Source organism: Corvus kubaryi, unplaced genomic scaffold (assembly GCF_017639235.1).
Source record: "Corvus kubaryi isolate FWS band 111438036 unplaced genomic scaffold, C.kubaryi_AGA036_p1.0 134, whole genome shotgun sequence".
NCBI lineage: Eukaryota > Metazoa > Chordata > Aves > Passeriformes > Corvidae > Corvus > Corvus kubaryi.
This window is the reverse complement of record NW_024580668.1, coordinates 2,501,393-2,514,131: the sequence shown is the minus strand read 5'-3', so window position 1 is coordinate 2,514,131 and position 12,739 is coordinate 2,501,393. Positions and strand designations below refer to the sequence as shown.

The 12,739-nt window shown below is 45.2% G+C and overlaps 1 protein-coding gene across 2 annotated transcripts in view; it reads left to right on the top strand.

Annotated features, from left to right (window-relative positions):
- The window catches only part of LOC121672564 (formin-like protein 13), a 31,277-nt gene extending 20,043 nt beyond the window's left edge, over nucleotides 1-11,234 (top strand). The window contains exons 10-17 of one of the 2 annotated variants that reach the window (XM_042045265.1): nucleotides 871-961; nucleotides 1,512-1,598; nucleotides 3,277-3,429; nucleotides 4,607-4,736; nucleotides 4,868-4,900; nucleotides 6,554-6,657; nucleotides 7,757-7,840; nucleotides 8,932-11,234. In XM_042045265.1, the coding sequence (XP_041901199.1) occupies nucleotides 871-961; nucleotides 1,512-1,598; nucleotides 3,277-3,429; nucleotides 4,607-4,736; nucleotides 4,868-4,900; nucleotides 6,554-6,657; nucleotides 7,757-7,840; nucleotides 8,932-9,036 (787 nt within the window). In that variant the 3' untranslated portion in view covers nucleotides 9,037-11,234. Of the gene's footprint in view, nucleotides 1-870; nucleotides 962-1,511; nucleotides 1,599-3,261; nucleotides 3,430-4,606; nucleotides 4,737-4,867; nucleotides 4,901-6,553; nucleotides 6,658-7,756; nucleotides 7,841-8,931 lie in introns of both variants that reach the window. The other variant, XM_042045259.1, reaches the window with a different exon arrangement.
- Nucleotides 11,235-12,739: the final 1,505 nt, after the last annotated feature.

Sequence of the window (12,739 nt, the reverse complement as noted above, 5' to 3'; positions counted from 1 at the left end):
TTTGAGTACATTTCCTGACTTCGAATGGAAATGTATTGCTATGGCCATGAATGTTTAATCACTCTTGCTGCAAATTTAGAAGGTTTTTTGAAGAGAAAGAAAAGAGAGTAGACCTGAATACTTATTTCAGCTTCTTTACACTCCTCATATGTGAGCTCTGACATCGATTCCATTTTTCTTAAGAAATGCTGCGAATTCCCCCAGTGATGGCTCAGACAGGCAGGAAGATCTCCAAAGGAAGGGAGCTGTGGGGCTGTGTTTGTTTTTCCAAGTGAAGGCATATTTGAAGACATCCATTTTCTAAAAATCTGCAGCCCTGGAGGATATTCTGTGACCTTGTGCAGAGGGGAGGAAGTTGTGGGTCTGTGTTCTGTGCTGTCACTATTGAAACAAATAAAAAACCCCGTGAAAATCAGGGTAAAGAAGAGAAACACTCCCAGGGTGGGGTTGCTGGGGTGTCTGTGCAGGGCCAGGATGGACTGGATGATCCTTGTGGGTTCCTTCCTGCTCATGTTATTCTGTGATATCAGAGATAAGAAATGGATCCAACCTCTTTGCAAATCAGGGCCTGAACTCCTCTGTCTCATGGTTTTGCCTTTCTGAAATATTCTGTCATTCTAAATTATCTGTACAGCTGCAGGGGAACATTCTGGCTGTTATTTTCCTCGTGTACGTATCAGCATTTCCACGTACCCAGAGCTATCTGCAGACTTTTGCTTTCCATCTCACAGCTGGTTCAAATACCTACTAAGGATAAATATGAAACACATAAACCACAAAATGTAGGAAATTCCAGGGCAAGGAATGGAATTTCATCAGAATACAGAATGAAGAGGAAGAGGACATCTAATTTTCCTTTTCTCTTCACAGATATTTGCCCACACCAAAAGATGCAGAAAGGTACCTGTCCTTCAAGGGGTCATGCTCAGAGCTGCACACGGTTGACCAGTTTATGTTAGAGGTAAGGAGTTTCAACATTAAAAGATACCACATCCTATTTTTAGGACATTCTCCAAGCTAAAACCACCACAAGAAGCTGTTGATTAGCACTTAAGTTTAAAATCTCACCCAGAATCAGCACAGGAGGATTATTCTGATGAAGAGTTGAGACAGGTAGATAATAAAAAGAGAATTATGGATCCCTTTGTGTCTCCAAGTCACACTCCCTCCTCTTCCTCCAGAGTAGGAGCTGATTTATTCTGAGCTAGATTCCCAAAATCTATAAAATGATATGTGTTTAACTATTTTTGCTCACAAGGAAGGATTGCAATTGATTTTAAGAATGTGTGCCCTAGGAGCAGACAGTGAATTTGCAGTATGTGCTAGAGTGTACCCACAGGATTAGACCCAGAATAAAATGAGTAAACGAACACAGAAATTAGGAAAACAATGGCACAGCTGAATTGCTCAATAAATAATGAAATGTTTGTATGTTTTGGTGTAAATTGTAAACAATGCATGTTTTGGTGTAAATGTGAGTTCTGATTGCTGTTCTGTTCCATTCTGTGCAGATGTGTAAAATCCCTCAGCTGGGCCAGAGGTTGGATCTCCTGCTCAGTGTCCGTGAGCTCCCCGAGAGCATCAGAGATCTGGAGCCTGTGAGTAACAGGAGCCCTCATGGCGTGTTTGTGATCAACATCTGTCAGTTTGATAAGAGAGGCCCAGGTCACCTCAGCTCAGATTTCAAAGATTTGTAGTTGTGGAGGATTATTTTGGGTTTTTTTTCCTTTATTTTCCATACGTGCATTTAATATCATCCTTATTCCACCAAGGTTCAAGATAATGGGCCTGGCAGTAGAATAGACTTCCAAAAAAGAGGGAGAAAAGAACAGGAAAAGATCTTCAAAATTTTCTTTGGTGCTGTTAAGCTTTCCTCCTTCTTTGGGCAGTGATAAGACAGAAGTGAATTTCACCGTTAAAATTCAGTTCCCTTTGTGGGGAGGTTCCTGCCCCATGAGCTGAACGAATCAATCTAAGACATGGAGGAAGTTTGTTTGACAAATCTCAGAGAGATTTAATATTTCCTGAAGACTGAAGGAGCTGTTCCCTCTAAGGATTACAGCTCTGGACTGAAACTTTTGGGAATCAGAGCTCAAGTCCCTCTCTGCCTTTTCCCAGGATGACCTAAGGGTGGGGGATGCAAATAAACCAGTGCCAGTCTCATGACTGGATCCTGCTGTGCCAAGCCATGCCTTACCTGCCAGGTTTTGCCCATGCTTTGATTCAAAACAAGGATTTCCACACCATGAAAATGTTTCAGAGGTTTTGCCGTCCTTCTGCATGGGAATGAGAACAGAATGTGAAAGTTCTGCAGGACCAAGTTGTTGTCCTTTGTCTGGCTGTGATTAAAACCATAGTAACAGTGAGGAAAGCTCAGAAGAGGAACAGATGGAAAGCACAGGGGAGATGCAGAGATTCCTGACCCTGCCTGCTGCAGCTACACCTTTGCTGTGCTCCACTTAAGCCAAATATTGAATATTTGGAAGCTATTTTCTGCACTGTTTGCTTTGATGGATATTTAATGGTCACTGAAGAGCTAATTAGCGTCTAAGTACGTTCTTATGCACACTAACACCTATGCTTAAACCACAGAATACACACCTAAAATCCTATGGGACAATGTGAATATTGGCTGTCAGCATCCTCTGGCCTGAGCTGTGCTGTAAATGCTTTAACAACAGCCTTCAGCTCTCCCATGTGCTTCTTCCTCTCCCTGTTTTTAAATTGGTGTGTTGGTGACTGCTGAAAAGAGGTGTGGTCCTAAAAACCCCAAATTTTCTAACTGAGAACAAAATCACGTCTTGTGCCTAAAGCCCTAGATGGGAGGTGGCTTTCCTGGGAAAAATGAATTATGCTGAGTTTGAGTACAGGAAATGATTATTCTTCCTTGTGGGGAAACTGTGCTAAGAATTTTGATAACAGCATTGAGCTGGTGTAAAGAGAAGGGTGGGAGGTGAAGGATGGAGCTCCAGACTCTGCTTCTGCTGATCCCTGAAATTTGGGCAACCAAAGAGCAAAACACTTTTCGTGCACAGGAGGCTGAAGCTGGTTTGGCAGCCAGAAAGGATGTGGCTCCTTTTGGGGTGACTGTGCCAACACAGCTTGGTCTTAGGGGAGTTTGAGCTGGTCCTTGCTGAAAATCCCTGAGGGATTTGCATAGGGAGGTATCCTTGGGCTAGGGAGTGACTTCAGGTGGGGACAGTGAGGGCTGGCACAGGGAAGGCCACGGATTGCCCACATTTTCAATCTATCTGAGGGCAGGTTTGTGCATTTCAGCTGATAATCCAGAAAATCCAAGCAAGCAAGCAGCTGCAATCCAGCCAGAAGTTTGTTGCTGTCTTGGAGTACATTTTAGCCATGGGGAACCATCTGAATGAAAAAGCTGGAAAAGAGCTGGCTAAAGGATTCCGATTGTCATCTCTGGCCAAAGTGAGTACCTATTTGCTTGTAATTAAAGCCATCACATTCTAAGGTTTGTTAGCCATTAATATTAACTCTGAATGTGGAGAGAGGCAATAATTCCTAACGAGGAGCCAACATTTTACCACCTGCCCTTGGTTCCACGAAAACCAAGTCCTGTTTAACAATGGATTCTTTCATTCTGTGAGAAGAAGCTGTGTTGCCCCATTTCAGGCAGCAGCACTGGCTTTGTGGTGCTGAATGCCCTGTGTCTCTAGTGAGGTAGAACATCAAAATTCTGCCTGCCCTGATATTAAAATCCCTTGGCATGAGGAATTGTCTGAGCTGCAGGCCCTGCTTAGGCACAGTTTAGATAAAGTGCATTTTGCAGTTTCGTTGAATGGACCCTTCTCACTTCCCTGTGCTCAGAGGATGGACCTGGGCATTTCTTCTGCAGTGGCTGCTCTCCTGTGGCCCTGCAGCAATTTCTGAGTGCTTCATTTCACTCCAGTGCAACTCATCCAGCCCTGGGGCCAAGCACAGGGAGGACCTGGAGCTGCTGGGGAGAGCCCAGAGGAGGCTCCAGGATGAGCAGAGGGATGGAGCAGCTCTGCTGGGAGGAAAGGCTGGGAGAGCTGGGATTGCTCACCTGGAGAGGAGAAGCTTTGGGGTGACCTCAGTGTGGCTTTGCAGTGCCTGAAGGAGCTGCAGGAAGGATGGAGAGAGAGGATTTCCAAGAGATAGAGAGACAGGACAAGGGGGAATGGCTTCCCACTGATAGGGAGGAGGTTTAGATGGGTTATTGGGGTGAAATTCCTCCCTGTGAGGGTGGGGAGGCCCTGGCACAGGGTGCCCACAGAAGCTTTGCTCTCTCTGTGAACACAGCACAGTGATTCTAAGGGGAAAGGAAAAATGACTGTGTTTGCTTTGGGGGGCCAAAATCACTTGCAATCAATTAGAGTACCTGAAGTTGAAAAAGACCTGTGGGAATAAGAAGACACCAAGGAACAGGGAAGGTCACGGGATATGAATCGGGAATGTGAGTGAAACAGCAAAATGAAAAGGAGAAGTTTAATTCCGTTGTTTTCTATTCTTGCCAAATATACCTGGGATCTGTCAGCATCTCTGCTGTTCCTTTTTCGTGTTTTATTTATTTGTTTAAGGTATGATAGCCCAGTGTGTCAATCATTGCTCTGCTCTGTTGCAGCTGCCTCTGCTGAGGGGGAAGGAGAGGACGTTCACCTTGCTCCACGCCCTTGTGGAACAGATCCTCTTACATGAGCCCGAGCTGGCCACGTTTCCTCAGGAGCTGACAGAATTTGAAGCTGTTCCTGATGGTGAGAGAAGGCAGGGGGGAAAATAATCAACAAATAAGAAATTAAGTCCTTCAACTTCCATGCAAACTCCCATCCTGACTGTATAAATGATATTTATTGTCATGTTTTTTCCCCTCTCCCTTCCCTTCCAGCATCCATGAAGGGCCTCAGTGCTGAAGTTGATGGTATGTAAATGTGGTTTCTACATTCAGAGACAGATTTTCATGCGCTGTGCAGTCATTTGGAACAGGTTTTCACTGCACCTCTGTAGTTTATAAAGGGAGTTAAAGGTTCAAAACATTGAGGTGAAGTGTTGCCATGGTGATGCTTAACCTGCCATGTTGCTGTGAAGAATTTTAGAAAAAAAAAAGAGATATTGAAGTGTGTCCAGGTGGTTTAGAAATGTAAAAAATATGTACTGCCCATGGTAAATAAAGTTTATCATAAAATACAGAAGTTAAGTGGCACAAGTGCTCCATCACAGTGAGGGCTGTGACAGTCTCTGGGAATTGGGAGTGGGAATGCAGCAGGAACTTCCTGGAGTTCAAGAACTTCCTGGAACCAAACTGGTTTCCTTCTCTAGAAGGGACTCCAGCACCAGTGAAGTCATCTGGAAGCACAGACCAAGGTTGTTCAAATGTAAGATGGATTTTGGGGAGATGGATTTTGGAAGATGCATTTCCAACTCCCCATGGAGCGGTGTCATAACCTGTGAGCTCAGTGGCTTTTAGACTGAACCCTTTGAGAGCTGATAGAGGCGTGTGAGTGGGTGGAAATGATGTGTATTTTGTTGAAATTTATAAAAATCTGTGTTTTGAAGGTGTGCATGAGTGTTGGCTGTGACTGCAGACCAGTATTCCCAGTTTCAGCCTTTGATAACAGATCTCCATGATGGTCACTCTCACCTTGGGTTTGGCAAACCCCTGCACCCCTTGGGGGCCCTGGGGTCAGCTTTGGGAGTAGCTCGAGGCTCCTTTGGTGTGTTTTGTCCTGCTCCAAGAAATTCCAATCACCTTTTAAGAGACATAAGTGACTAAATGTAACAATATTTACCTTCAGTCACTGGTGGTCTGCAGGGACAATTCAAAATCACAGAATATTTTAAGGACAGTTTTGGAAAGTGCTGGGCAAAGCTGCAAAATGGGCACAGACCCAGGAACTGCGGGGAGAGGTCCAAAGAGGTGACTCAGGGGAGCCAGATGAGACTGACTGGGCTCTTCCCTCCGTGGATTCCTGATGTGCCCAGGGCAGAGAGGAAGGAGATGCACCAAAATCCAGGGAAGCAGCTTTTCCCAGTTCAAGGCACATCCTGGAGCTCGGTGCTGCAGGAACTGCCCGAGCACAGGGGAGGGAGATGCCAGAGGAGCCCCCAGAGCCCAGGCTGTGTCCTCTGTCCCCCCTTTCCCAGCAGGAGAGCTCCCAGGGAAGCAGCCCAGTGCCGGCTGACGAGAGTTCTTACTGTTCCACAGAGGAAGATTTCTGTTCTTTTCTCTTTGAAGGACCCCAGAGCTTCCTACAGAGAAGTGTGGGTTGAAGAACGTTATTTCCATGGCTAAGCCAGTGCTCAGGCTGGGGAAGGTCAGATTTATGGCTGCTGCTTTACCACACTCTCGCCCTCTGCGTTATCCTGCAGTTGCTGGGATGTGAGCACGTTTTTGCCATGAGGAAATGCCTCTTTCAGGAGCTCTACCTCAAACCAGGAAGTGAATACTCCTAGATAAATGTATTGTAGACCCATATTCTCTTAGATTTTCCTTGTGCCCTAAATCAGACAATTGCAGCCCTTTGGACACCTCTTCATGCTGCTGAAATTCCTCATTTTCTTTCCCTTGTGTTAGTTTTAAAAAAAGAATTGGAGAACATTATCCAGGGCAGGAGGCTCATTAAACCCAAAGCAAGCAAGGCAACACCCCAGGAGTCCCAGTTCTGCAAGGAACTCAAGGTAACTCTACCACACCCTTCCTGTGGGCTGGAGTAAGGGATGAGTAACCTGGGAGTTTGTGCTGACACCTGGGAATCAGGAGGATTTGAGGGAAAGTGGCTTTTTACTCCCTTCTGGGGATGTCTCCTGTTGTAATTTGCAGCGTGGGAAGGGTTTTCAGGGTTTCTGCATCTCCTGCTTTTCCTTCCCAGGCAAATGGATGAGGAGCAGGCAGCCCCACGGCTGCCCACAACATCTGCTTTGGGATAATGGGGATTTTAGAGTGAATTTGTTATCGTTTCTTCTGCCTCCAGAGAGGAGAGAAGGGAGCAGAGATCTGAGAATCACAGAATGGGTTGGAAAGGGCCTTAAAGATCATCCAGTTCCACCCCGCCATGGAACACAGAACCATAAAATCCTTTAGGTTGGAAAAGCCCTTTAAGAACACTGAATTCAAACCCAGCACAACTAATCCACGTCCCCAAGGGCCACATCCCCGTTCTTCTGAATCCCTCCAGGGATGGGGCCTCCAGCACTGCCCTGGGCAGCTGTGCCAGGGCTGGACAACCTTTTTGGTGAAGCAATTCTTCCTGAAATCCAACCCAAAGCTCCCCTGGGGCAGCTCAGGTGTCCCCACCACGTCCATCTCTGCTGTCCCACACATCTTTGTGCTCCCAGGTGCTTCTTCCATAGACATTAAGTTGTTGAGAATGTGGGTGTTACAAACAAAACAAAATTAAGAGGTTTCATTTCCAGACTTGTTTCTAAGGCCCTGTTCTGCCCTTTAAGGACCTGGAGCTTGGCAGTGTTTGCTGCACGTGCAAAAAGGCCAAACGTGCTGGAAATCAGGACCCTGTGATGCTTATCTGGCCCTGCCACTTTTAATGGATTTAGGTTTTGTCGTTTCAGAATACAGTTAAAATTCTCTAGAGTTAATGTTTCTTTTTTTTCTTGTCTTTGATGTCTTAATGGTTGCAAGGAGATGTGTGTGCTGCTCTTTTGTGAAATGTGAAATTTTCATGACATGAAAATTTCGCCTTGAATGATCTTGTTTTCGCTGCTGTTTAATTCCTGCTTTAATGGTGTGCTCCTACAGCAAATTAAATTTATTTTATTACAGGATTTAATTCAGAAATATGAAGGGGATCTCTCCCAGCTGTCAAAAAGATGTGATGAAATGAAGAAGCTTTATAGCAACGTACTGGTACATATCATATTAAAATGCAATGAAAATAAAGCTACATTTCTTTTTAAAAGGGGAAGAAAGGAGTGGAAAGGAGCGCAAGAAATTCCCACTTGCTTTTTATTTATACTGGCTGTAGAAACAGAAAGAAAATCCCATATTTAACAGTCAGAGATCTTAAGGAAAGGGACAGAAATGCAGTGATAACCTCCGAAACTGGAAAAATCCTGGGATTAGGACATGACTTTACATGGTGGTGGTGGTTTTTTGGTGGTTTTTTAACTTCTCCTATTTTATTTTGTGATGGGGGAGGGATTAGAAGCAGAGAAATTTAATGATCAGCAAATGTCACCCAGAGGATGCAGCCCAGGAGGACCTTTGGGGACCTGCCTGAGCAGACACTGAAGATTAATGAGATGTTTGACCATGGAAATTTAATTACAAACGTTCCACTAAAAGTAATATTTTCAAAAAGGCACCAGGGTTTCTTTGTGGCTCCTGCAAACAGGAATGGTGCCTCAGTGTGGGGCAGCAAGCTGGGTTTGTGTGCAGCACATAAACGAAGAACTCTGTCCCCAAAAAGATTGAGAGAGCAAGAAGAAAAATGTGGGACAATGAGAGAATTAACAACGAGTGGAAATGGGTGGGGGATACTGAACAGATTTTGACATGGGGAGCCTTGTGCTGCGGGGAGGACACTTCTGGAGTGGGGTACAGACAAATCTCTCCTGTTTCTCCTGAAAGCCCTGCTCAGGACAGGGTGCTGGGGGTGGCTGCTCCTGCTGCAGAGCTGAGGGGTGCCCAGGCAGTGCTGGGGTCCCCTCGTGCCTGCGCTGGCCCTGCCCTGCCCCTCCTCGTCCTCCTCCTCATCCTCGTCCTCATCCTCGTCCTCGTCGTCCTCCTCGTCCTTCTCCTCATCCTCCTCCTCGTCGTCCTCGTCCTTCTCCTCGTCATCCTCCTCCTCCTGGTCCTCCTCCTGGTCCTCCTCGTCGTCCTCCTCGTCCTCCTCCTCCTGGTCCTCCTGGTCCTCCTGGTCCTCCTGGTCCTCCTCGTCCTTCTCCTCCTCCTCCTCCTCCTCCTGTGCTAAATATCCTTTTATTTCCGATTCCCAGGTCAAGTTTGGGGAGGCACCAGACCTGGACTCGCAGGAGCTCTTTGGATGGATATCTTCGTTCATCAGGGAGTTCAGGAAGGCCTGTGCTGAAGTCACACCGTAAGAGCACAAATTTTATGGAGAGCTGAGGGAAAGAGGAGTCCGGGAAACAACCTTTGGTTGTTTTTTTTCTTTACTAATCAGTAGCACATTGCCAGCATCTCACCTGTGCAGCAGGACACCTCGATTTTGAGAGACAGTCGGTTTATAATGTGGAATTTTTAAATGATGTTTAACCTGTAACATCACAGATCACTTATGACCCTCTCAATTTTGTGCTTTTTTTACCTTGACATCTCTATATATTGAGAAAAGAAAAACACTTTTGACCTTTTATAATTTCTCTTTTCAATCTTGTCCTTTGAATACCCTGGCATCTGAGGCAGTTTTAATATTTTCAAGGAATAACGATCTGTGTGGTGATCTAATTTCTAAATAATTTACATGTTTTATGATGAAATGGGGAGCTGTTACCCGCAGAGGAGAATATTTAAACAAATTCTTGTTTATTTTGCTATTAAAACATTGCACCCTTAGTATGTAATGAAGAAAGTTTTTGGCTGAGTGTTTTATTTTGTCCTGTCCCCCTTAAGTAGGACAATAAAATAGTTCTTTTTATGGCAAATGTCATGTGTTTGCCATAAATGCTATAGAAACTAATCAATAGATAACGTTTGCATTGTCAGGAAGAGAAAAATGTCAGAGCAGCAAAATAAAAGTCTCATGAAGCATCGAATGGATACGGGAGGGAATTATCCATGGTTTTCAAAAAAGAAAATATTTCTGTTGTGTTTGTTGGCTTTTGCATGTTTCTAATTAGAGTAATTATCAGGAGCTCAATGTATGGGAGGAAAAGAGGCCGAGAGATGCAAGGACAAAACGGGTGTGTTGAACATGAACAGCAGAAAGGAGCTGTAAAAGGGCCCTGATAAAATCGGGCATTTTCTCTCCCAGCTTTGCAAACAGTGTGGGTTGAGAGAAAAGTGAATTACCTGATTTATTTTGGGTCTTTCTGCCCCGTGTTTGGGCTTTGATGGAAATGCTGAACTTGAGCACTAAGAGGAGTTGGGATTAACCTCTCTGAAAGGCTTAGATGCACTCACACGGCAGAATTCCATCATCACGGCCCTCTCTGAGCTGGCATTTAACACTTCTCCATATCCAGCATCGCCTTTGCTGCTCCAGGTGTGACCTGGAACATCCAGGAGTTCAGGAAAAGGCCAGGACAGAGCCTGGCTGCTGCAGCACAGAGAATCTCAGTGCTGGGGCAGCCAGGGACAATCACCAGGAGTGCAGAGGCACTTGGACACTGCCTGGAAATTGGGGATGGAAGATTTTTTCCATGTCTGCACCAGCCAAATGTGTCATTTTGGCTCCCCAACAGTCTTTTGGAGCAGTTAACCACGTGCACTCATGTTTCTCAGCGGCAAAAGGAATGAAACAAAACCAAAATTAGCACCCCCGAGACTTACTTTGCATAAAAATATTTGCAGAAGCAATTCAAGTATTTAATTTTACACACAAAAATGTTGGCTGTATTTGCCTCGAGTCAGCATCAGAGCAATGATATCTCCAGGATCTGCAGCTCCCACCCCTCATTTCTGCCTGGAAGAGGAAAATTCAATTCCTTTTGAATTCCTTGCACCCCTCATCCACAGTGGCCTGTGCAGTGCAGGTGCCTGCCCTGTAACCACCACTGGCACCTTTGGATGTGTGATTACAGCTCCAAAACCTGAGCTCTCTCCATTGGCATGGGAATCGTGTCAGATAATCCTGCATCCAAGGGCCATTTCCATGGATCAGGATCCCTGCATCCCTGAGCAGTGTTCGTGATGCCCGTGATAGGTTTCATGGTTTTTTAGCTCCAAAGTCCTGGAAAGTCTCTTTTAACTGAGGATTCTTTCCTTTTATCCCCCTCATTACTTTTTTCCCCTCATTACTTTTCCCCCAAGTCTTTCTTCTCCATTATTTTATCTAGCAGCTTGTACTTGTTTTATAGCCCAGCTGGCACGGCCTCTTCCAATTAAAAATATATCCTGCCCAGTGGTCGATATCTGGGCCTTTGTGTGAACATCCTGGAGCATTAATTAAAGAAATTAATGCCCAAGCACCTTCTTGGCATGAAGTTCTATCCTTTCAGAGAGCACAAAGCTTTCCTATGGAGTAGGAGATGTTTCTGTTTTCCCAAATAAGCTGTTCCTTCAGTGCCTGGGAGCTTGAGACATCCCAATCTATTAATAAAAATAAATAGATCTCGTTCCCTACCTTGTTCTTTGTTTCTTTATTTAGCATAAGGCTGGGGTTTTTCAAGTCTCTTCAATTGTATTCTTGTGTTTTAGGGGTATAAAGAATAATGGTTTTTACACCTCAGTATTTATTTGGGATTAGATAGATGAGCTCCAGGTCTCCCTGTGGATAATGTCCTTGGAATCCCTCCTTAGCAGGTGATGGTTTCATCCTGCAAAAGTCATAAAAGTCAGAGCATTGGGTGAAGCTTCTCTTTGTGTAGGTTATTGATATTAGGAGCAATCTGACCTGCAAAACTGCAGCATTTTTACATCTGGGCTATTTTTTTCACACAGAGCTGATTTTTGGCATGTTCTGGAATATGAAAGCTTAGTGAGGGTGTTACAGAAAGTTCTGGTCAGTGGAATTAATCTCAATATTCAGCTGTGTGGAGCAAGGCTCTCGGTCAGATCTGCACTGATCTTCCTCTGCTGACAGCTCAGCTGTGCCAGAACCGCTGGATCCAGGAGGAAAAGGAGACCTCTGTCCATGGCTTGTTTCCTCAAAATTCACATCCCTGGTAGGGTGAGCAGGAGCAGCAGGGACAGGGAAGATAAATTCTGTATCTCCTTTTGGACAATAATGGCCCTCAGCAGAACCACGGCTCAGAACAGCCCCGCACTCCAGGCTTGGAGCTCCCAGAAGAAACCCCTGACTCCAGGAAATGCTGGAAGAAATGGAGCTCATTTAGGCACAGGTCACTGGAGGGATTTGAGCTCCCACAGGGGCACCACTCACAAGGGGTTTTCAAGAATTCACAGGCTGAAATACAAATATCTTTCCCCAGGGGCAGAATTTTCCCAGGGTTTCTTCAAACCGATGATGTGAAGAGCAGAGATTATCCAGCACTGGAGTCAGTGGAAAAACTTTAACTTCCATAAGTGCACAATTATATCCCAGGGCAGTGGCTGACCTTTGCTTTCCAGTTGTCCTGGTTTTTTTCCCCCCTTTCCTATTTGAACTGCAGGCACCAGGCAGAGTGCTCCTGCTAATTTGTATAAATGAGCAGTAAAAATAAAACTTGTGGTCACTTGGAAGGTGTTCTATACAGAAATCTTTGATGCTGCTTATGAATACAGGTTTCTGGTTTGAATTAATGCCTTTCAAATCCAAACCAGTTTTAGGAGAAGGGAAAAATGGTGTTGGATAAAGAGAATAAAAGTGGGGTTTCTGAAAGGGCACCTGTTGGGTGCTCACTGTACAACAGCTAAGGCCTGAAAGAGTTGGAAAATCCTCACTCTTGTGCTCAGGAAGTTGCTGGCACAGAAAAGCCACAAAGAAGTTTTAAACTGCTCATCCTAAAGAAGAACATGCGGAAAATTCAGGCCTGGGGCTGTTTTGATGAAGAGCTGAGGTGGCTCAAAGATCTCCTGGACAGATCCTTCCCTGCCTCGATCCCAGAGGTTGGGATGTGAATATTCACAGGAACAAGATTCCAGTCCCTGAGTGAACGGCTCGATCAGGCTGCCAAAATGCTCAAC